Here is a 22,659-nt window from a genome sequence, read left to right as displayed (position 1 = left end):
TCAGCACAACTCCCACAACGTACGTGTCCCCAGTACTATGATCACACTCGCGAAATATCACGGTTTGCTTCAAACACTCCCCGATAAATGTGAAATATTCGGGAATACCGCGTGACGTCACCCGATGTGTTTGCCCGTGCAGCGAAGACTGTTTTCATTTCGAGTACGCAGCCTATTTATACGTCCTCAAAGTCATTGTTCTGAAAGTCACGTAAACGTTCGTCTAATACTCCGATATCGTGTAACACGCTTGTGTACGTTGTACCGTTGTCATCAATGTTTACCAAAGTTTTCAACGGACGTACATGCATATGAAAACAATATCAAACAGCTGCTATTCGATGCCGTTAGACTACACGCGGGCTCGGTAAAGATTGATTCCGTTGATTTCCGTTGCGCCTGTCGGTAGATACGTCTTCGGCAAGATGTATATTTGATGGTCTAAACGCAGGTGTCTGGAAAGAGAGTCACTCCAGCGTCACTCGCGCTTTTACAAGAGACGCGGATTTGATGTTTTATAAATAAAATCCTTACTCGAAGTATCTCGGTTCAAAGGGCATCTGTTTACGTATATATGCTACAGTTTATAATGTCTTGTTTATAATGTTTATGATTATAGTATAAGAGAATAGACAGTTTCTGCCTCTCTTTCTCTCTCTCTCTCTCTCTCTCTCTCTCTCTCTCTCTCGCTCCTTTCATTTAATATCGTTGCGCACACGGTCGCGATCAACTACCTCGATTTACTGTCATCGATTTATAAACCCCTATCTCGCGGATGAATTACGTGGCGAACCGCCGTAAATCCGCCGAGGCAGCCGGACTACACGTGTTCGGAATCGAAACGTCCAACAGGTGGCTCGCGATCATAAATCGTCGCTTACTGCACTCGTGTCCTTGTGAATTCGCTGACGCGAGGAGGAAAAAGGAAACCTCGGATTAATGCGACGAGTCGTTTAGCTGGAACGAGTCCGGGTTCCCGATGACATCACGCGCAGCTGACTTCTCGCAAAGAATCACGTGCGCTGCATCCTCCGCGTGTCCAACACTCGCCCAAGTACTCCCTATTTTCTCTCACCCCCTTGCTCTTCCTTTCCGTTTCGCTACCATCGAAATTCTTCAACCTTGTCTCCTCCACGAATGTTCGAATGCAAATCGTTCACCCGTTCACATCATTCAGAATGTCTCGCGTGGACAGTCTTTTTTTGCTCTTTGTCTCTTTATCCTGTGATCCGTGCATATTTCCTTTTCACGATCCTCAATAGCGCGCGCAGCAGGTTGCGTCTTATAGATCCCCAAGATGCTATTCGTCATTGAAAGAAACGAGAGAGAGAGAGAGAGAGCGAGTGTTTGTATATGTGTACGTATGTATGATCCAAAAAACCCACGGATTAAAATAAAACTCTAACCCTCGAGATAGCGAAAGAATTTTCGGACGCAGCCGTAATCGCGAATTTATAAATGTCGAACAAAGATCCAAAAGCGCGTCTCCCACGCCGAATGTTTTGACGTTGCATTCTGCTCCGACCCGGAGATTCGAGGATATATAAATTTGAATAGTCAGATAATCGAGACCGTCACATACAAACACGCATCGAACGCGACACATTCATACAGAGCGACAGAGTCGTTCGTTGTTGAAAGGTGGTCGTCTCTCTGCCACTCGCTGTTCTCGTTCCCTCCTCCTTTTACCATGAGCTATCCCTCTTCGAACCCAGTTGTATCATATCACTCATTCTCTCTCTCCCTCTCTCTCTCTCTCTCTCTCTCTCTCTCTCTCTCATTCTCTCTGTCTCTCTCTCCCCCTATCTATCTATCTCTTTCTGACTTTTACAGCCTGCCCCTCTCGTTGCTGGTCACGTTCTCCTTCTTCAGCAACCGCCACTTGCGTGTCGGTCGGTCCTGGGTCCCTTCTTCTGCTGTGTTTGCGCTCAGTTAGCTCGGTATCGCATTATGCTACGGTCACATCGCGTCGCACGGTGCTGCAGCCGTGCCGTGTCAGTGCATCCGAGCCGTAATCACCGCGCTTGCAGTGCACGTACCTGGGAAAATATCAGCCGGGAGCCTTGCGACGTGAACGAACGAACGGTGGCATGCGGCTGGCGGGAAAATGGGGAAAACCGCGAGCAAGCTGAAGTCACGAAGAAGCCAAAGTCAGTGCGCACTTCCTACCTACGTGTCCCGCCGTGATATCACCTGCTCTTTTGCATACCTCGTAACTCGCACATGTACAAACGGAACTCGTGCCTGACGTTTACCGTCTCGCCCTGCTCGTCTGCAGGAAAACCCAGTCGCCCGCGAAACATCTGCGATATCGCAGCTTCGAGAGCGAGACGCGCGTACTCGCGACAGAATGCGCGGAGCGCGAGAGTGACACGTTGGAGTTCCGCCGAGCGTAACGCGGCAGACGCGCCACAGCGAGTCGCTCTCTCCTGTGATCAATTCCGCAAACGGTCCGGCGACCGTGAATAAATGAAGAACGAATTCGCGTTTTCATTCGGCCGCCGCGCCGCGCCGCGCCGCCGAGGGAAAGGCGAGAGAGCGCGTCGCGCCGCGCCGCGCCGCACCGGTGACGCACGCACGCGCGCGCGGGGACACGTGTGCGCTCCGTTGAACTCCGCGCGCGTCGAGGACGGCGGAGAACCGCGGGCGTGTAAAGCGTAACGCAATTGCACGCGTTACGTAAAATTCCATACGTAACGATGCACTGGTCGTCGGAGACACGACTCGCCGCCGCGTAGATTTCACTGAATCATCGCGCGCCACGTGAGAGCCAGTGGAACCGCGATTGCCGTTTAACCGCGCGGTTACGTTCTCTCTCTCTCTCTCTCTCTCTCTCTCTCTCTCTCTCTCTCTCTCTCTCTCTCTCTCTCTCTCTCTCTCTCTCTCTCTTCTTTCTCCTCTTTCGTGGGATTAAAAATTAACGACAAGCTGCGAAATGCGGTGCAAAAATGAAAGAACCGTCGCGGAGAGGCTCGAGACGAGCGTGAAAATCTCGATAAGCAAACGACGGGTCATCGAAGTAACGAGCGTTTATCGTCGAGCGACGCCCACGGCTCGATCAGTGGGCGAACACGCGCGGGATACACGCAGCGAAGCTGCGAGCTCGTTCTCATGGATTCAATTATCCAGCCGAGCTTCGAGGCGGGCTCTATGGGGATCTGACGCAACGACTGCCTGTCTGTCGTTCAGGAAGAGATCGATGGAGATCCGCGTTTCGCGCCGCGCCGCGCCGCGCCGAGTCGAACTGGTGCAGCGGAATCGCGACGGAAGCCGCGACCTGACGACGCGCATCGCGTGGCCGCGATGTCGCAAGCTCGCGGTGAAAGTCGAACTTTTCGCGCTTCATTCGCGGCCGCGGAACTCGTCGGTCTGAGCGCATCGTCGCGAGATGGTAATCTCGCGCGGCAGACGGCGCCGATCCGCAAACTGAGAATTTCGATAAGCGACTTCCTCGGCACCGGCCGAGTCTCTCTCTCTCTCTCTCTCTCTCGCTGCACGAGCACGACGCGATTGAAATTCCTGTCGCGCGCGGCAAGCACGCATAATTATACGACGACGGAGGAAACGGAGGGGCTTTCTGGACGCAGGCTGCACTCGCGCAAGAAGCGAAGTGTACTTCACCGGCGGAGTGTTGACCGGGCAGACGTTGAAAAGTATATGCGGGACAGCCGACAGATGTAACGGGCTGCTCCTCGCCGACGGATTCTTTCGTTCAGCGATTGAAAGTCAATTTCTTGTCGACGGAAACGCAGTGCCTTCGAACGTGCCTATCTCGCGACGTGAGCTAAATTCTATCGCCGAGCTTTATTATCACGAGGAGGAAAAGGAGCAGTATCCGGGGTGGTCGGCTAGCTGGAACAAGTCGAACCTTTTTCAACGGCGAAACGCGGAGATACCAGCGGGACGTTATCAGAGAGGCTGGCGCAGCGGGTGACAAAATATTTAACTTGACTTATCTCTACTCCACTGCCGACATGCTACCGTGCCGTATGTTATTTCAATGCATGACGCGCGAAATGACGTAAATTGTATCGTCTCCTTTAAACGGATCACTCGGCGACATGGTGAAATTCACGCAGGGCTCTCGATCAATACGTTCCCCGCTTGTCTTTCCATTCTCCAGTCGTTTCTTATCGTCCGCGCGACATCGCTGCACTTGGCGAACGCGTATCGGCGACTCGCGGTCGCCAAGCGAAGTGTATTCCGCTCGCGTTTCACGCCGCTTGAAATCGGCCCTGAAAATTCTTCGAAACTGCGCGATCCCAGCGCCATGTAATTTCGTCCAATTGATCGAACAAAAATTGCAAGTATCGCAGCTATGAAATCGCGCGCGCGCGCGCTTTGACTATCTCTCGCTTATTTTCGGGTCGATAGCGCTTCCCCGAGCGTCGCACAGTTATCTCCAACGGCAAACGGCGACCTTATCACCGCCGCCAGGTATTATGTCCGCTCGCTCCGTGGAGGAACGAAGAGAAGCGCAAGAGGAAAGAGACGCGGCGAGAGCCGCAGAGATAGAGGAGGTGGGCGAGGGGGGAAAGAGTAGGTAAACGCGACGCGAGCGGAAAGGTGAGGGCCAGACGGAGAGCGGTGGACGAGAGTGGACGGAGGAGAAGAGAGAGAGAGAGAGAGAGAGAGAGAGAGAGAGAGAGAGAGAGAGAGAGAGAGAGAGAGAGAGAGGGCCCGAGAGCGGCTCCGCACACCTGCATTCCACTAGTCCGCTTTTTCAAACGCGAACAAGCCGCTGGTATCGGGAGACCGAGCATGTTCGCGGCGGGCTCGAGTTCGACGTCGGGCGCGTGTGCGCCGGTAATCGCGAAAGTGCGAAACGCGTTTAACGCGATCACCGCGCGAGCGGTCGCCATCGGCGAGCCGCTCTCTCGTGATCTCTCGTCGACACCGGCCGACGCTGAAAATCCTCACACGGACGAGTGCGTACCGACGACGAGCGTGGCATCGTGGACGGTCGGGAAATGAGATCGGTGAAACTACGAGATCACAACGGAAGCGCGCGTGAGTACTCGTCGAGGAAAGCCGCGCGCACTTTTCGCGCCGCGCGTCGCGCGTCGCGGAGACCACATCGCGGCGAGGCACTCGCGCGAGAATGGAGATGCCAGCGAGTGCACGGTGTAAAATCGCCAATCGGGGACACACGGTCTCTTGATACGTCGGAACAGCGCGAGATCGGATCCGATCGATAAGAGAGAGATGATGCTGGCGAATAAGACGATCGAGCGGAAAGATGAAGCGCGAATACGCAACTCGTTCTCGCCTCGCGACCGACTTTCATGCTTTCGTGCTGTTGTTCGTGAGAGCTCGACTCGTTGAGCACGCGTGTTCCCCGCTGTCCGATCGAATCGGGATCGTCCGCTCGGCATTCGTTCGCTGGCTGATCGCAGATGCGCCGATGAGGCGGCTCGCGTTTCTAAACCCATCTACCGTTCCCTCGCTTACGTTTACGCTTAATCCGGCAGCGAGACGATCACTTTACTACGCAAATTTCTTTACGGCACATTCAGGCATAGCATGGAGCTTTCGATTCCCATCTATGGATACTCTGCAGAACTTAGGTACCAGCGGCCGACGGCGCAAGCGAGACGGCGGCTTGGCATCGTCGGACTCGTGTAAGGATCTCCGGCAGAAGAGACACACGATACACCTGCAGCCGGAAGTGATCATCCAGAAGGAGCCCTGCTTGATCGTGACTCCGCCGTCACCTGATCATCTCGCCGGGAGCAGGCCAGGGTATGTGCGAAACATTCGAGTATCGACCGAACACTCGTGACGTGACGTGAATCCGATTTCCTTATCGAAATAACGATGATATCAACGGCACTTTGTGCGACGAAGGTACAACGACGCGGCTCGTTGAAATCGCGTCGATCGATCGCGTGAAATTGTCTTTAGGATTTACGCGTCGCGACGTGCGCACCTATTTACACGTGTCTCTCCCTCATCGCGCCTTTGATCTCGGATTTATCGGATTCTTACGAATTTTTTCCCCGTTTCCTACTCGGTCCGCTGAGTAAAGGTATCAAGAGATTAAGAACACGGTGTGTCGAGCGCGAGCACAAAGAGCCTACGGAACGAGGAGCGCGAGCAAGCGTGAATAGGGAATTAGATAACGCTACGGGGACACGGTTCCTCGCTGAAGCCAAAGATCCCAACTTATAACTTATGAATTAGCCTCTTTTGAGGGTATACGTCGGAATACCGGTATGGGAATATAATGGGCCCGGCGGCTCTCGAACCGGTTTCCCTCGATCTTCGCCTTCAGAATGACGAGTCCGACTCTCTCGCCCACCACGACCGACCGACCGACCGACCGACCGACCGGTCGACCGGCCGACCGACGCGATAAGGATTCCACAAAGAGGAGAAATGGAAAATTGCGAGCGGTCACCTGTCACCCAACGGCACATCGCGACCGCGACGTGCACCACCTCGTGCATTTCGCCCGAGAGAGCGGTGCACGTCGCTGCGACGCGTAGCGTTACCGGGGCGGCTTATCGATCATTCTCAAAATGCATTGTCATGAAACGCGATGCAATTGCCGAGAGAATGCATCGGGCGAAATTCAATGCGAAATTCTTCAGCGACATTCTTCTCGTAATGCAAGCGCAGGGTCCCTCGGGCGTTCCCGGAATACGACCCGACGTGGTTATCGGCGGCGGCGACGTCCCTCTCGCGAATGTTGCATCGCGAGATCCCGCGACGGTAACAATCACAGTCCGCTGGGGAACGAGTAATCTCGCGAATCGTCGCTTTTCCGAACAATTTCTTCGCGAGATCGCCCCTTCCCCGTCGTTGCTTTCGCTTCGCTCCTTCAATAGCACGTCACGTTATTATTACCGCGGAGTCTCTCGATGAATGGAAATTTCAGTCATATTGCCGAACCTATAATTCCATTGTAGACGAAGACATGCACGCGCGACGCATGAAAGTGTCGTTATAATGAGCTCGTCGTTATCATTCTCACAATATGGAATTGTCGCCAAGAGCTGAGCCTCTGGCTCTTCCGCTCTGCTGCGGCTGGAAAAATTGCGCAAAAATTCGCAGCTGAGAAACTCTCATCGCCTGCGCGAGTCGCTTCGATGTCACCGGTGCATCTCGATGACGCCGCTTATCGAACGTTTCCCGACGACGCAAGCGCGCATGCTGGCCGTCGACCCTTTCCCTCCCTCCCCGCCCGTCCCTGTCCTGCACGCAGCCCCGAAGAGATCAATAACCCCCGTATCTACGGGGGCACCCTCGAAAGCAACAAAAGGGCACGTTGCACTTTTTAGCCGATCCGCCGCGGCGTTTCTCGACGTTTTACAACGCGACGCGAGAGAAGCCTATGATCGACGCGTGCAAGCATCTTGATATCGGTCCATGTCAAAGGCACTCGACGCACCCGGTGGAAGGGGCCGGTGTGAGTGAGAACGACGAGGGCGATAACGCCGCAGTGGCGTATCGCCGATTCGCGGGTCACGTAGAAATTGCGGACGCCGCATCTTTCGCGTCGGGTTTGTACGCGTCGTTCGTACGCGCGATTGTCTCAAGTAACATGAATCGGTGACATGAATCAACCGCGAAGATGAGGGGCGAGGGGGGAGGCGGACGGTAAATCATATTCATTAATCTTGCGGACTGAGCAGCGACTTGACCGAGAGCACGCTCAGCGACCGTTGGCTGTTACTCGCTGTCACGAGCGACGTCGTTATTTTCCACTCACCCGTTATCTGCGTGCTCCCTCGCCGCGTAAGACCAGCTCCATCGAATTTAACTCGCGCGCGGTAATTGCCGGCAGAGCGCGTATGGACGGACAAAGGGAGTCGAAGCGGGAAGAAAATATTTCCCTTGGCACGCGTAACCCCAATCTTCTCTCTCTCTCTCTCTCTCTCTCTCTCTCTTCCTCTCTTTCTTTCTCTCCCGCGCTGTCTCTCTCGTTTCCTCGCTCAAACACTCTGTCCCGTTCCTCCCTGCGCGTTTCCCGCGATCTATTAATAACGCCCGCTGGCACCCCGCGAAACCCTCTGAAAATACGGTCCTGCCTCGAGCCGGCTCGCGCTGATCAGTGGGGTGCGCGCTCTCCGAGACTCGAGAGTACGGTCAAACCCTATCCGCCCGTTCCGAGTGCCGCACGAAGCCTCTCCTTCAGCACGAAGGAATCGAAATCCATGAAAATGGGAAAGGACTCTCGTCGGAGATCAGCCCCCGGCCAGCCGCGAGATGTGAAGGGTTGAAAGAGTTTCGTTCCGATCGCAGGACACCGCTGGGAGACGGCACGGGCGGCGCGAGGGAGAATCGCCACGCATGTCCTCGAAGTGAGCGGGACTCGCCCTCGACGAAGGCGCCGGAGAGCAACAACAACCAGTCCCCGCCAATGGTAAGCATCTAGTCGTATTTCATTCCCGCCGGCCAAACGAATCCGGTCGCGAACGGTGAGACGGCCCGGGCAGCGAGGTCGCGGGATCGATCGAATTCGCGACACCGAACCGTCGCGCGCGCTCGTAATTACCGACTTCGAACGACGTGACGCGCGTTACACGCGCGACTCTGACATCGGTCAGCGGGAAGAATAGGGAATCGGTGTCTATGACGTGTGTGACTGACAGCCGCCAGAGCCGGCTCCGGGACACCCTGTACATCACGGGGAGCGCATCCCGCGCTCGTGCTGCAAACGCTTAATCGCGGACTCGAGCCGCTGAAATTGGCGACGGGCGATTTCTTGTCGCGCGATATACACTCGAGCATAAATGATGATGGGCCGCGCGATAGCCGAGCTACTCGACGCGGCGCGGCGCGGCTCGATGACGAGTCGCAGGCGCGTTCCGTACGACTTTGTGACAAGAGCTCAAGGCTGCTCTTGTTAAGCCAATCTTCGCCGGCCCTACCGCCGGGACTACCGCCTTTCTCTCGCGTGCATTGATTGCTACAATTGTTTCTCATGTGGAACGCTTCACGCGATGTCTCATCGTTACTGCGGTCGCGCTCTGTCATTCCGCGTAATTAATTGGCGATACGAGGAGGCATTGTATTTATCGCTTCGCTTCTCGCGACGCAGCAGTGACCTCATCCTTTATACGATGCGAGCGATGATTCGCGATGGAATTTCATCGGGTCCTTCAACTGTGATCGCAGGAGCCGCCCGAGGAGTCCACCCGCAAGCTCCTGGAGAGAGAGCTGCGGCTGCTCGATCCGCGAGATTTACGATCGCACGCGTGGTACCACGGCAGCACGCTGCGCGGCGGCCGAAAAGGCGCGGAGGCGGAAGTGCCGAACGACGGGGATTTCTTGGTGCGCGACTGCGCCTCCCAGCCCGGCAATTACGTCCTCACCGTGCGATGGAAAGGCCAACCGCTTCATTTCGTCATCAATCGGGTGAGAGCCGCGACGATTCATCGGGACCGAGGAAGACCCTTTTATTGCACGCGCGCGCGGTCATGCTTCACGCGGCAACTCCCACCGTTACTTTATATTTCATGACTCGGAGGCGAGAATAGAGAACGCGAGTCGGTTGCAAAATCGCCAAGGCGATTCTTCTTGGCGATCCTGGAAGACTCGGTGACTCTAAACGAAAGACTAACTGAGGAGAATCAAATCCTTTAAAGTCCTTTAACCAAGATTCTTTCGCGTTATAATTATGGTCTTTCGTAAGCGCTGACGTAATCCGGACACCGCTCGTAAATCCATTTCTATGGATGGAGGAACCTGTTTGCCCGCGATGATACCCGGCAGAACGCTGCGCGTCGAGCCACGAGAAGCGCGAACGCGAAACGCGACGTTCGACCATCCTACGAACACGTTGGCAGAAAAGTCCATATTCTGAGGTTCGTATTTTTCCCGCCGTTAGGTCGTGATTCAGCCGGACACGGTGTACGAGAGAGCGCAATACCAGTTCGAGGATGAGGCCTTCGACACAGTCGCTGACCTCATCACTTTCTACGTCGGCAGCGGCCGGCCGATCAGCCAAGCGAGCGGGGCACGCATCGTCACCCCGAAGCCGAGAACGGTCCCGTTGACGTGCGTCGCCGGGCCCACGAGTAACCAGCACTGCTCTAGTCCTTCGTCGTCCTCCCTGTCCACCGGATCGCCGCCCCGTCTACCCAGGAAGCAGCAGCGCAGTCACTCACTGACCGCTCAACACCACGGCATCGAGCAGCACGCCGTTCGAGAGGGCAACCAGCAAACGACACCGCAGTTACCTGTCCAGTCCAGCACCCTACCGCGAGTACCGCCTATTCAGAACCAACCGCCCTCCTGCTCCCTGTCCCTCGGTCGCCAGAAGATCACCCGGGTGATATCAGACTCGGCGTTGCAGCAACAGCAACAACAGCAGCAGCAGCAGCAGCAGCAACCACCGCCGAGTCTGAATCATCAGAATACCCTGAGCACGGCGCCGCCCAAGCCTCCCAGAGTACCTTACGTGCCGAACCATCAGCACCATCATCATCACCATCACCACCACCACCATCATCATCACCAAGGCTATCAAGCCTCCGGCAGTGACAGCGGCAATGGATCCGGCGACAGCGAGTTCGAGACCAACAACTCCGGCGGCGCCAGCAACCCGTCCTCCTCGATGCCGATCAAGGGCGTGGTGATACGCAGCCACTACAACACCAGCAACGACGGCACCAACGGCAACAACGGCAGCGAGTACGAGCTATCCGCGGAGGAGCAGCTGGTCGTTGCCGCGCCGTCGCTGGAGATCGCCACGATGCTCGACATCGAGGGCTTCGCCACGTTGCTGTTGCCGGCCGGCGAACACAGACCTCTCGACCCGACCGCCTTGAGAGGAGTCTCGGGGATGCTGCTGGACTCGGCGCCGCGGGTGCTAGCCTCTCACCTCACGCGAATCGACCTCGAGGTAGCGCTTCAGCCGGGCACGGGAAATAGGAGCGGACTGAGCGGAATCGAGCTCGCGACCTTGCCGCACGGCAGGCAAGCTAGAATAGATCTGATCGAGAGATCGGAGTGCCTGAAGCTGCTGGTGGCGGTCACCGTGTTAGCCGGCGCCACGGCTATAGGTACGAGTCTTTTTTCTCTCTCACAGTCGCGATGGACGATTTTCTCTCTCATAGACGCGATGGACGATATTCGTAGGATCTTACATTTAGAGCCTGAATTTAGATTCAGACACAATCCGCGCAATATCCTGAAGACGAACTCGAGATGATTACCGCTCTATCATCATTGAGTCGACTGCCATATGCAGAAGACCCGTGAAAGATAAAGAAAACTAGCTGACCGCGTCTAGACAGTTGATATTTATGTTGGAATTGTGCAAAATTATTTTATTCGACTCGACGGAGTCTTTTAAGCAGAGCTGGTGGTGGCAATGTTAATGTTGCAGAAAGAGCGGCCACTATCAGCAAGTGGATCAAAGTAGCAATCGACACCAAAACTGCCCTCGGCAATCTCTACGGCTTCTGCGGCGTGATGCTCGGTCTATGCCTGCCGCAAATTCAAAGGCTCGCTAACACGTGGCACCTGCTACGTCAGAAACACACGGACGAGGCTTTCAGCTTCGAGGCGAAGCTCAGACCCACTCTGCGAGCTATGAACGAGTGCACCAATCCCCAGGCACCCAACACTACACTCCCGCATCTCTTACCGATCGCCTTACTCGGAGAACGCGGACCCGAAGACGTTTTAGGTAAGTGTCGGAGAGGAAAAATCAAGCGAATTCATCGTACATATCTTTCTAATCGCTTCGTTTTCGTTCGTACTCCTCTCTTCAAGTTATACTACGTTACTACATTGGATCATCCATAGGCACAGTGACACCTTCCGGACTCGCAGCAGCGATTCTTTCGCCATGGGAGAACTCCGCGCCCGATTGCGGCCTCTCGATCGTCTGGTCGCATCTCGAGGCCGCTCGCAAGCTGGCCGAGAGCTTGCCACTCTTTCGCAGGAACGCAGAGATCGCCCTGGAAGGCTGCAGAAGCGACGAGCTGCTGTCCGACGCCTTTCGCACCGAGTTTCACATCAAGTTCCTGTGGGGTAGCCGCGGTGCCACCGTTGCTCCGGAGGAGCGTCACCTCAAGTTCACCCAAGTCTTGGACGCGATGTACGATAAGTGCGCGGCCAGCGAGGTGACTGCTTAGAAGACAACACGGCGGATTTCCGTACTCCACCACCCCACAGAACTCCCCTATCTTCGCGTGGACGAACGTCCGAGAGAGATATTCGTGGACTCTTTCCCGGTCTTTCGTAATATCCGAGCACGTCGGCTAGCGCGACAGCGGAGCGCGAGATCAATCAAAAAATTATCCCGTATGTTAATTAACGCGGCGTTCATCTAATCGCTAACTACTGATGTAATCTCGAATCGTGTAATATCGTAGAGCATATCCCAAGAATATCAAACGTTTCAAATTCTTCCACCTGACCCAACGCTTGTCCCGATCATTGCACCAGCGAAAGTGCTCCAAAGAATCGCGATCGAGAGAATCGATCGAAGCTTACCTTTACCGTTTGAGTACTTAACTTTAATTGACAGTGTCATTCGATAATGTTATGTTGTAAGTGTTGTTCATACATTTGTTCATACTTAATATACAAAATGAAAAAAAAAAAAAAAAAAAAAATTTCTTGCGTTGTTTTATTTTCATCACATTCCCGTCAAGAAAAAAATATTGAGCTCTAATTGTATTTTATTATAGCCATTTATCTCTAACTATATATTTATATATATATTAAAAATATATATGTTTATATATATTTATATATATGTTAAAAAAATTATCGAGCTCTAATTATAGGTCCAATTAAGAGCCAAAAACTTCGGAGAAATTATCCTTATTAATCGTTATAGTAATTAACAATGCAAGAATCGTGTATGTAAGTTAATATCGACATCAGTGGCAAAACCGTGAATTTTGTTCGATGTTTTTGGAAATGAAAATTTAGAATCAGAAGAGTGATTCTCATCAATTGTTATCGAATCGTTTTTGTCGATCGACAGATCAGCATTTATATGTTGTTACATGAAAGAGAAACAATCGTTGTATGCAGTAGGTATACTGATTATACTTTAATAGAAATGGAGAAAATAAAATATGCTAACCTCACCGTTGACTCAAATCTCTGCGATTTCCGGGACGACGATCGTGATTCTCTTCAAGGAGAAACGCTGGAGGTGACAACCTAGGATGCAATGCTCCAAAGATCCGTTTGTTCCGACACTCTGTCAAAGAAAGAATTACTTTATTAAATTAGGCGTGTCGATATAAGCTGAACTATCGAATTTGTAAAAACTCGCGTAGTTCCGCTTTCGTACGCCATAAGATGTATTGTAGCTACATTTACGTTTATGCGCAAATAATCGAAACGCGACGATCGATACAAGGTTCTTCTTCTTTCAAGGAAATTGGACTTACCCAAAATATATCGATTTCAGTCAGTATGATACAACCAAATTTATCGAATTTAAACACGTTTGACGAAACGACGGTTAAACGATCAACGCGAGAGACTCGTTCAACCGACAAACATGGCGCACATTTATCCCAACCGAAGCGCGGCTCAACGGCTGTACCTGGCGCCATCTAGCAAGGTTGCGTAAAAATTTACTAGACTTAATTTCCAAGTGATACGACTCAACGACTAGTCAAACAGGCTTTTTATATTAAAATATTTCTATGAAACAGATGAGAGAAAAAAGTATTTAATCTTCAAATGATATGACCGATAAGAGAAACTTCAATTTCCAGATGCGACATTAGAATACAACGATGAACCAAACAAACTTTCTGTCTGTCATGATACAACCAACAAAAATTCAGATTCGGACTTACGTCTCTATTTGTCAATGGAATAATATCCCTCTAAAGAGCTATATCAATATAAAAATAAAGAGAATTAGTTAAATTTTAGGATATCGAGAAGATAATCGATCCTTTAACGAAAAGGAATCGAACATCGAGTCATCGCTCGTAATCCCTACTTCCGGCGTTGAGGAGCGCGTGAAGATGTTCTCGGAGTGACTGACTGACACTCTGTTGGACAGGTTACTTGGCCGGTACGAAATTCGATAGTAAATATGCAGCCGCGTTATTATCATAGTGAGTGACCGTTGTAATACGCGCGATTATAATGGCAGAGCACCTGTCGAAACGGCCTTCTAAAGGAATCCTAAAGACGTCTAGCAGTTTTGATAATCCAGAGGCGCCTAGGTGAGAAAGAGAGAGTACTAATTGAATTTTCGACGTGTAAAAATAGAGATGCGTGCAACACTCGTCATTCCCGGCATGTCGCTATCGAGATTGTCTCACACGCGTCATACATCCATAAGTATTCAGCCTTTACAAGGACATTGCGATAACCGAGAACCCAAACGTGCCTTTTTAGCAAATTGCACGAGAAAGTGCTGATCGCTGAAATAATTTTACGATATACATGCTCGGTCGATAGTTGAGCCTTTTGTTGTTGCACGTATTCTAAACGTGTGAACGTACAGTTTAAATTTTCTCTTGTAAAAGTTATTTGTATCCATACCATTTAACAGGATAGAAAATTGCAAAAATTTCTACATCAAAATACTCGCAAAGAATAAGTCAATATTAGTAGACACGGTACATTCTATTTTTAAGCATAATAAAATATACAAGCAATCTGTTTTCTTTTTCAAATTACCTACCACTGACGGATCTATAGACCGAGTAAAGAGACAAAATGGGACGAAATGAACATTATTGCCACTCTTCATCCTCCTGACAAGGATTATGGACACATGAAAATTGAGGAACCAAAAACCCCATATAATTTTGAGGGCCTTCAAAATGAACATGAATTTGATCAATTAGACGCTGGCGCTATTGCAGCAAAGTAAGTAGATTTATATAGCGTATAATCATATTTCACATAAATTTTAATTATTAATGCACACAATGATATAGCCTATTATGTGATAATAATTATGTAAAACTATTACTTAATTACTTAATTACTTGACTATTAAAACTCAGATTAGCTGGAAGTAGCAAGCCAAAAATTTTTGAAGAATCCCAGGAAGAAGAAGAAGAAGAAGAAGAGGAGGAGGAAACTCCTGAACAAAGAGGTAAGATAAGCAGTTTGCAGAAAGTAAGCAGATTATATATTATTTGTGAATTATATCTTAGAAAAAAGGAAAGCCTTCGAGGCAAAGAGGAAAGGTCACTATCAGGAGTGGCATGCTGTACAACTGGCAAGAAAACAACTCTTGGAGCAAGATGAAGAAGATGAGGATGAAGATGGTGAGGATAAGAATAACGAGGAAAATTCTTCGGAGGAAGAGAACAATTTTGACACTCGTTATAAATGCATGCCGTCCTGTGATAGAAGCGAAAAAAAATAAACGAAAATATTGATTAGCGACATTATTTTATAAATCATCCATCGTAATCACAGTTTTGCGCCAATGTCTATCTTACTGTTCACTGCAATTTTAACCGAGCAAAGTACATCGAGCTGCAGGAAAAACATTTATTACATTTAAATGCCCAAACATAATTAAATCCTATATTTTAATTGTGTATATATAGCTCTTTCTATCTCTATTAATTTTCTCTGTAAATAAATATTTCGGAAACTTGATTGTTTAGAATAAACTGCTAGTGGACATTTCTAGCATTAAATAAAATAGTGGTACTATATTCGCAACTTAGTTACTAATTTAGCTCAATTACGCTAATAAACTATGCACAAGAACCCGCCAAGTTTAATGGACGCGACTTTTATCTGTCTAGAACTATCTTTACATAGATCGCGATATATAGAAGCTTCGTTCGTCGTCTCGCGTGCGTTGTTAACGGGCCTATCAACGTTTTTTATAGCGCCAGTTCATAGAGATGTTCCCGTGAAATTTATTGTTTTGGAAGTGAAAACTTACAGCGGCTAAAGATTCTTGATCACTGGATCAAAATTTGATGAACAATAAGGCTGAACAAAGCGCTCCCATAAGTAGCAAAATATTAAAAAACGCCATATATGATATTTACTTACAGTAAGAAATGTGTGTGTTTAAAAATGTTAGTACATGTGTAATACATTACAAACCCTGCATTAACACAGTTGCGCACTACACAACATCGGAATGTACGACCTCGAGTTTTCGTTTTTTCTCATAATGTTTGATTTTATTTTCTAAACTCTCTGTAAAAGAAAATAATGTAGATTATACACAAGTAGACGTACCAAGATTATCAGTTTGTACTGAATTCAGTAAATCATTTAGTAAATCATGTTATTTATATAAAATGTATGTTTTTAGGGGAGTTATAAAGTAGAATAACTCGAATATAGAAACGTCCAAGTGCGACGGCAATGTGTTTAGTATAGTAATGTAAAACAAAAGAAAAATAACGTTATATGTATCCGAATATTTTGAATGTATGTATTATATAGTGGAATACAACAGTATTAACAGATTCTGAACAGTATACTTGTATATGCATGATATCTCTAATTAAATAAATATAAATTGTGGTCGTAAGTAATAAAATAACACTTTGAGACAAATTGAATTTTCAAAATCTCAGGACTTAGGATCACACAAAATTGTTTTGGTAAAATTATCATATACTAACCACACACTTCTCGTTTCATCAATGGTTGATACACTTTTGATTGTGCTCCGAGGAGCAAGCAATCGCTTTGGAAATCATTATTTGTGGAGTTGGCTATATTTTCCAATTCTGCCAACATATTTTTAATCATTATAGATCTGCATATAATTAAAAAAAAATTTAGTTGCAATGTCTCAATGACATACAGGTACAATGATACTAATTTCTCTGAATTTATAAACATACTTTATGGTATTGAGAGTCCAATCTCGCTGTAATGTTTTGATAGTGTTTATTAATTCGTTTTCATCAATAATCCATTCTGTGTCTTTATAATCAGAGTACCAAAGATTCAATGGTACTTCATGAGCCATATTGTATTGAGGCTTCTGTGGACAGGTTTCAATGTCCAGAAGCTTTGAGATTATTTCAGGTTCCTCTCTTTTTTTTCCAACCAATAGCAAAATACCCATCAAACAACGAATTTGATGCCAGAGGAAGGCTTGACTAGTGATCTCTAATTCGCATATATCATAGCCTTTGAAGTACAAATAAGATTGAATGTATGTCATCAGAAATAAATAGCAAATTATTGAAAAAATTGATGAGTACCTGTGGATTTGTCTACCGCTTGGTTATTCATAGAGATTTTTGCATCGATTACTTTTCTCTTAAAATTAGTTACGCCATTTGCTACATCCATTTTACAAATGTTACGAAAATCAAATTCTCCTATGACATACTTGACTGCTTTATCCATTGCATCTATATCCAAATTACCTCTTGGAAAGAAGTATTTATATTTTCTATACTTGCAGTCAAATCTCGCGGAAAAATCAGATGATATTGGACACCATGCTATACATCTTATATTTGTTGGCAACAATTTGTTCAATATTTTACAGTAAGGTAATTCTTTAGATAAGTTACTTTGTTGCTCAGGCTCCAACTTGCTACGTATATCTAAAGAAATCACTTGACAGAATGAACTGACACCTTTATCAGTTCGTCCACACCGATGATAATTTGAGGTCTCACGAGATTCTATGCAACAGCTCTTTGTAAGAGCTGCGAATAAGTGATGTTCAATAGTAGCATTGCTATCTTCTTGTACAGTAAAACCATCATAATTCCAACCGAGATAATATAATTTCAAAAGTATATGCCTCTTGTGACATCTACGATTAATATTGTGAAATATTATTCGGATAAAAGAAAAAGAGAACTTAACAAAAGCGATAGGCCTACCGAGAGAAATCAAACGGTTTGTGCACTTTTTCAGACATCCTTTTCTTCTCCGATTTTATATCCGTTGTCTTTGCAATCAATACTTTGAGTTGTTCGTTATGAGCTTCTAATTGAATTATTTTATCTATTAATACCTGCAAATTGTAGACATTTTCATGCGAACGTAAAATAGACATACATGAGGATTATATATTTACATGTTTACGAACAGCATACCGATTTATCAAGCAGACCTAATTCCTCTCTCGTGTTTTTTTTCGTTTTAGCACGTTTCCGCAAAACCTTTGCCATAATCGTATCGTTATCACACCAAAATAGGCGTAAAATATCGAAATATCCCAGTTGAATCAAACTGACATTAAACAGGAACGTACTTTCAAGTTATGCCATCAAATGCAGGTTATGTTGCACGTATCAAAACACGTGCACAACCGCAGGCTGTAAAGGCTCATCCAGCAAACTTGCATGGTCGTATAATATGCGTGCACAGGAATCAATCCATCGTGCTCCAAGTGCTAATGTGACGCCATTTATATGAGACACTTATATGAGACTTGATTGGTCAATTTGCCTGTGGACATGGGTATGCGATTACGCAGTTTATCTCTGGATATGCCTTAATAACGGAAGTAACGACGACATATCCGGTAAAAATAAACGTTCGCCATATTTGTCCATAGTTGAATGTTTCTCGCGTTGAACGATTAACCGTCACTTAGTCGGTAGGAACACTTTTAATCCACTTAATCAGGATATGCTAAGGATCGAAACCGATATATCTTGGTGAGTTTAATTTCCTGAATCAAAGAAGAACGTTATATCGGTCGGTACGTTTCGTTTACCCGTGAATAGATGTAAAGATCGTTACCGGCGCCTATCGGAAGTTATCGCTAAATCGAAATTTCGCAAAAGTACACGATTTTCGATAAATCTGACGTTATATTCCGACGTTATATTCATGCCGAATTTTGACGAAAGAATTATTTTTGCAGAACAGAATGTCGAGAGTAGCTGAAATATTATACGTCCCTCTCTCTCTCTCTCTCTCTCTTCCTCTTCAGCATTCCCTCTGAAAAAGAGAGTATTGAGCATCATTTAAGAAGTCGTCGAAGTCAAAGACAAGGTCAGTGTGTACACGAGTTTCCTCTATTTTTATTAATGTACAATCAGCATCCATTGCGTATAATAATTCTCGATACTTCGGTCGACTAGACAATACTAGATCACTACAGTTACAATAGTGCAGTGCACTCTAGCTCGGTCTGAAAATTCGGTCTTCTCGAGTGAGAATACGGTAACCGAAGGGTTCAGCTGATTTGCAAAGAACGTAATTATGTGAGGAGAATTTTTGACCAGAAAACGCTTCCGTATATTACATAACATCAATATCGAATATTTATTGTATGAAAAATTTTTTCTCCATTTTTTCTCTCGGTCGATTGCATAAAACGATGCATCCCGGGTCGAGATTTTGGTTTCATATTAATTTTGCAAATTCCACTGAATTTGAAACGCCACAATGTGAACAGTTTCAGAATATATAACACTATAAAAAATGTAGGCCTATATATATATAAGTACCTTCATGTTACAAATTTTTATTTTCTTCATGTTAAAACTTGATATATTCATATCGGAATCATTTAATATTCTTCAACATTAATGTCCTATCTATATTTAATCTTTAGTTTCAACCAACAATGTATGAATTATATATAACTTATTGTTAATTAAATGCAGATAGAATATGTATGATAAGCAAATATTAGATATTTAATAATGGGTAAATAATGGGCTGACAAAGCAGAGAGAAATTATTTTCATAATATTTTTGTTATTCTTTTTATTAGAATTGAAAATCTTTGTAGAATTTTGATATTTTATTTTGATATTAAAGATCAAAGCGGAGTATTCCTTCATATAAAACAAATATAGGTAAAAAATAGAGATAAACTGATGTAAGTTGACGAATATAAATTAGATTCCTAAACTGATGATTATTTGCCAAATACATAACAAGCTGTGTGTATGCCGGTCTAATTTTCGGCTCGGCTATTTTTTTATTCTCAGTAAATAACTACTTGTAGCATCAAGGTAAGACAATAACCTGTATACCGTTGCACCTCAAAATTCTCCATTGATACTTCAAGTTTGATGGAATTTGCAGGTTTAACGTAGAATTAAAATTTCGACTCGGGTTTAATATCATAGTGAGAAACGATCAATAGCGCAAATTCGTTTATACGTAGCCTGTGTGCCTGCAACTGCAACTTCAGTATGCGTTGATACTGAGAATACGTCGAAATAAGATGAAAATCAGAGGGAGCATTGTTTCGCGTGTATGCTCGTCATACGTAAGGGCGCAAATGCCAGCTTGATTTCGTTTTCCATTAACGATTGCTTCGCTCTCGCGTAACCACATCCGAGCGGTCTACCGATCCAGCGGAAGCGATTTGATAGTCGATAAACCACTCTTCTGAATCTCAACCCTTCAATTCCGAAAGCACCGAACGGAGTCACGTCCCGCCGTTACAGTTTAACGTGAAAGGGACACTGTCACCTCTACGTGTGTATCAGATATGCCGTGAGAAGTTCGAGGGGGAAAGCGCCTTTCATCTTTTGCATCGACTTTTTCGCAGATGTTTCGATTAAAAATTAAAACTGCGCTTAAACCGTATCACACCGCGTAATAAATCACGCGTAAAGCTAATTTATTATTATTGGCGGCTGCCAATTAAAGCCAATAATCAATATCAATCTTCATACGTCCCTCGCATCGTTAATTACCACAATGGATTAAGAAGGATTATTCTTTGAAGTTGCTGTTTAGCTCGCTGTAAGTTATAATGAATTGTAGTTATAACGAATTACCACGTCAAAAACAAGGGGATTTCTCCTGCTATTATTTCACATTAACAAATGAGCATATAATTTGATCCACGTACGTGTCGCATTTCCAGCGAAAATGAATCTTATTACAGCCGCGAGTGAGACACAGCTATTTATTGAACCGTTAAGACGAAACACGAGAACATTCCCGATACATTTTGTCAAACCGTAATCACCGAATGATAACGAGCAATACGAATGATAACACGCGAAGGAAATTTAATTTTGCTTTGACGTGCGAAATAAGAGGAATCGCTCACACGCAATTTCTCGTTTCTGACGTTATGATTCGATATAGCTGCAGCGAGGAAACGGGAGCCTGCGAGATCTCAATTCGATATAGGTGTTGCTTCCGGACTTTCTTTTCCCTTATCAATCGAAGGATGCGTCGGAGGTAACACGATCGTACCGGATCGATGCTGAGGGACGGACGAAAGTTTAACCACTGACCGGGATCTTCTCTAATGTCGCTAATGACGAAACTCAAAGTACTCATTGAATGACAGCCACTTTATTGAGAGTAGACAGCGGTGAACATTTAAGATCGCCTTGCGCAGCAATTGCCTCGATAGTTTTAGATAGTAAGATATCACACGTGCCCGTAACTGAGTAAGAATCCTATCCTTATTCAGCATGCTATCGATCTTCACGTTACGACGAGCCCGATCGTCTCGTAAGTGCACTCGTAAACTACTTTATACTTTCGCTGCAAAAAATAGGCGAGCTAAAAGGACGGGAATGCATTCTGCGACGGCGAGTCGTTAATGTCATTTCTCACAAAATGAATTTCCCCCGATCCCTTTGAATTTACATATTTTTTGCAGAGTTCCTTCAAAAATGGAGGTACAATGGATAATCTCGAACGCACGATGATAATTGACGATACATGCATTGTCTCTTGCGAAACTATATGTACATATAGGTAGAAAGAGAGAGTTATATATATATATATATATATATATATAACATATAAATAGTTACGACCGTGTAAAAGTGGAAAACAGTTAAACGAACCACCCTTCCCCGCCTGCCCTCCCTTTTTCGAGTTTATTATCCTGCAAAGCAGCAACGCTCGCTGAGATATTTCGACGCGCTTGATTAAGATATCCCTGCTGGAAATCCTTGAATTAAAAGAAATCAGCATGAATGTGGACACCTTTAATCGAATTCCCATTTTTCTCGCGTGGCCTTGTTAAAAATTCAATCGTTCGCAAGATACTCTTGCCCCATCGGGAACACTGAAGGAAAGTTTCCCTCCTTACGAGAGGAAACGCGCGCGGTAGGAAACGGAATAATTCCGCGGGGTCCGTGGGGCCGACTTCGAATCCAATTGACAATTCGATTTTCGGACGCATCGGGACGCACGGAATTCCGCATGATCGCTTTTAATTCGCCTATTTTTTTTACAAGGATACGTTACGTCGCAGCGGTGTGTCTCGAAGAAAGAGAGCGCCTCGTCACACTCTCGCAATCCCTGACCACCCGTTCGGCTTCGCCGCACACACTCATACATGGTTAGTCGTATGTATGTATGTATATATATATATATATATATATATATATACACATATATATATATTGCTGTCGGGTTTTTCTTCTCTCCCCCACGACAATTTGTAAAAAACTTTTGGCTTGGGTCCGCCTACTGGCGACATCACCGACTTACGTAATTATTACGAGTAATTAGTCATGCTCCGCTAACAATAGGAATACGAGTACAAACGCGTCGCATGTTTCACATATTATACGCGCACCGACCGGCATCGGTACCGCCGTAAATGATTTGTCCTTAAGACCTGCGTACATTGCACCAAGAACACCGCCGCCCGTGCGGATTATTATTTTATTTATCGCGTCGCTCTTGCCGGCGGCTGCCGTAAAGCACGGCGCGACGCAAGAGAGACTGTTATTGAGGGGGTAGCGTGTCGCGTCGCGATGCCGTTCTTGGTGAACCTGGGAGTCGTTGTATCTCTAAATTTAATCGCGAATT

The 22,659-nt window shown here is 46.7% G+C and overlaps 3 protein-coding genes across 9 annotated transcripts; 2 read left to right on the top strand and 1 right to left on the bottom strand.

Annotated features, from left to right (window-relative positions):
• The first annotated feature begins 1,917 nt into the window (after positions 1-1,917).
• On the top strand, positions 1,918-12,575 carry LOC105192328 (breast cancer anti-estrogen resistance protein 3). Of its 4 annotated transcripts, none has more exons than XM_011156382.3 (7): positions 1,918-2,150; positions 5,517-5,742; positions 8,248-8,368; positions 9,124-9,363; positions 9,836-11,012; positions 11,339-11,641; positions 11,761-12,575. In XM_011156382.3, the coding sequence occupies exons 1-7, from the start codon at positions 2,108-2,110 to the stop codon at positions 12,090-12,092; spliced, it is 2,442 nt and encodes an 813-aa protein (XP_011154684.2). In that variant the 5' UTR covers positions 1,918-2,107; the 3' UTR covers positions 12,093-12,575. The 4 variants fall into 4 exon arrangements, with proteins under 4 accessions (XP_011154684.2, XP_025154197.1, XP_011154685.2 ...); XM_025298412.1 differs by having other exon boundaries at positions 1,920-2,150; positions 5,561-5,742; XM_011156383.3 differs by lacking the exon at positions 1,918-2,150 and adding an exon at positions 4,686-5,010.
• A 1,356-nt stretch (positions 12,576-13,931) lies between these two features.
• LOC105192331 (protein phosphatase inhibitor 2) lies at positions 13,932-15,342 on the top strand. Of its 2 annotated transcripts, none has more exons than XM_011156390.3 (4): positions 13,932-14,162; positions 14,644-14,814; positions 14,955-15,046; positions 15,108-15,342. In XM_011156390.3, exons 1-4 carry the CDS (start codon positions 14,083-14,085, stop codon positions 15,320-15,322), a joined length of 558 nt encoding a protein of 185 aa, XP_011154692.1. In that variant the 5' UTR covers positions 13,932-14,082; the 3' UTR covers positions 15,323-15,342. The 2 variants fall into 2 exon arrangements, with proteins under 2 accessions (XP_011154692.1, XP_025154028.1); XM_025298243.1 differs by lacking the exon at positions 13,932-14,162 and adding an exon at positions 14,223-14,280.
• Positions 15,343-15,639: 297 nt separating this feature from the next.
• Positions 15,640-18,523, bottom strand: LOC105192330 (tRNA pseudouridine(38/39) synthase). Of its 3 annotated transcripts, none has more exons than XR_003112829.1 (6): positions 17,997-18,523; positions 17,781-17,914; positions 17,145-17,710; positions 16,779-17,070; positions 16,554-16,661; positions 15,640-16,119 (listed from the first exon to the last, which is right to left on the bottom strand). XR_003112829.1 is itself a non-coding variant. In XM_011156388.3 (6 exons), the coding sequence occupies exons 1-6, from the start codon at positions 18,069-18,071 to the stop codon at positions 16,046-16,048; spliced, it is 1,257 nt and encodes a 418-aa protein (XP_011154690.1). In that variant the 5' UTR covers positions 18,072-18,521; the 3' UTR covers positions 15,640-16,045. The 3 variants fall into 3 exon arrangements, 2 of the variants coding, with proteins under 2 accessions (XP_011154690.1, XP_011154686.1); XM_011156388.3 differs by having other exon boundaries at positions 16,554-16,690; positions 16,779-17,049; positions 17,997-18,521; XM_011156384.3 differs by having other exon boundaries at positions 16,554-16,690; positions 17,997-18,515.
• Positions 18,524-22,659: the final 4,136 nt, after the last annotated feature.

Source organism: Harpegnathos saltator, unplaced genomic scaffold, assembly GCF_003227715.2.
Source record: "Harpegnathos saltator strain DR-91 unplaced genomic scaffold, Hsal_v8.6 scaffold1, whole genome shotgun sequence".
Classification (NCBI taxonomy): Eukaryota; Metazoa; Arthropoda; class Insecta; order Hymenoptera; family Formicidae; genus Harpegnathos; species Harpegnathos saltator.
This window is presented reverse-complemented; position numbering and strand designations above follow the sequence as displayed.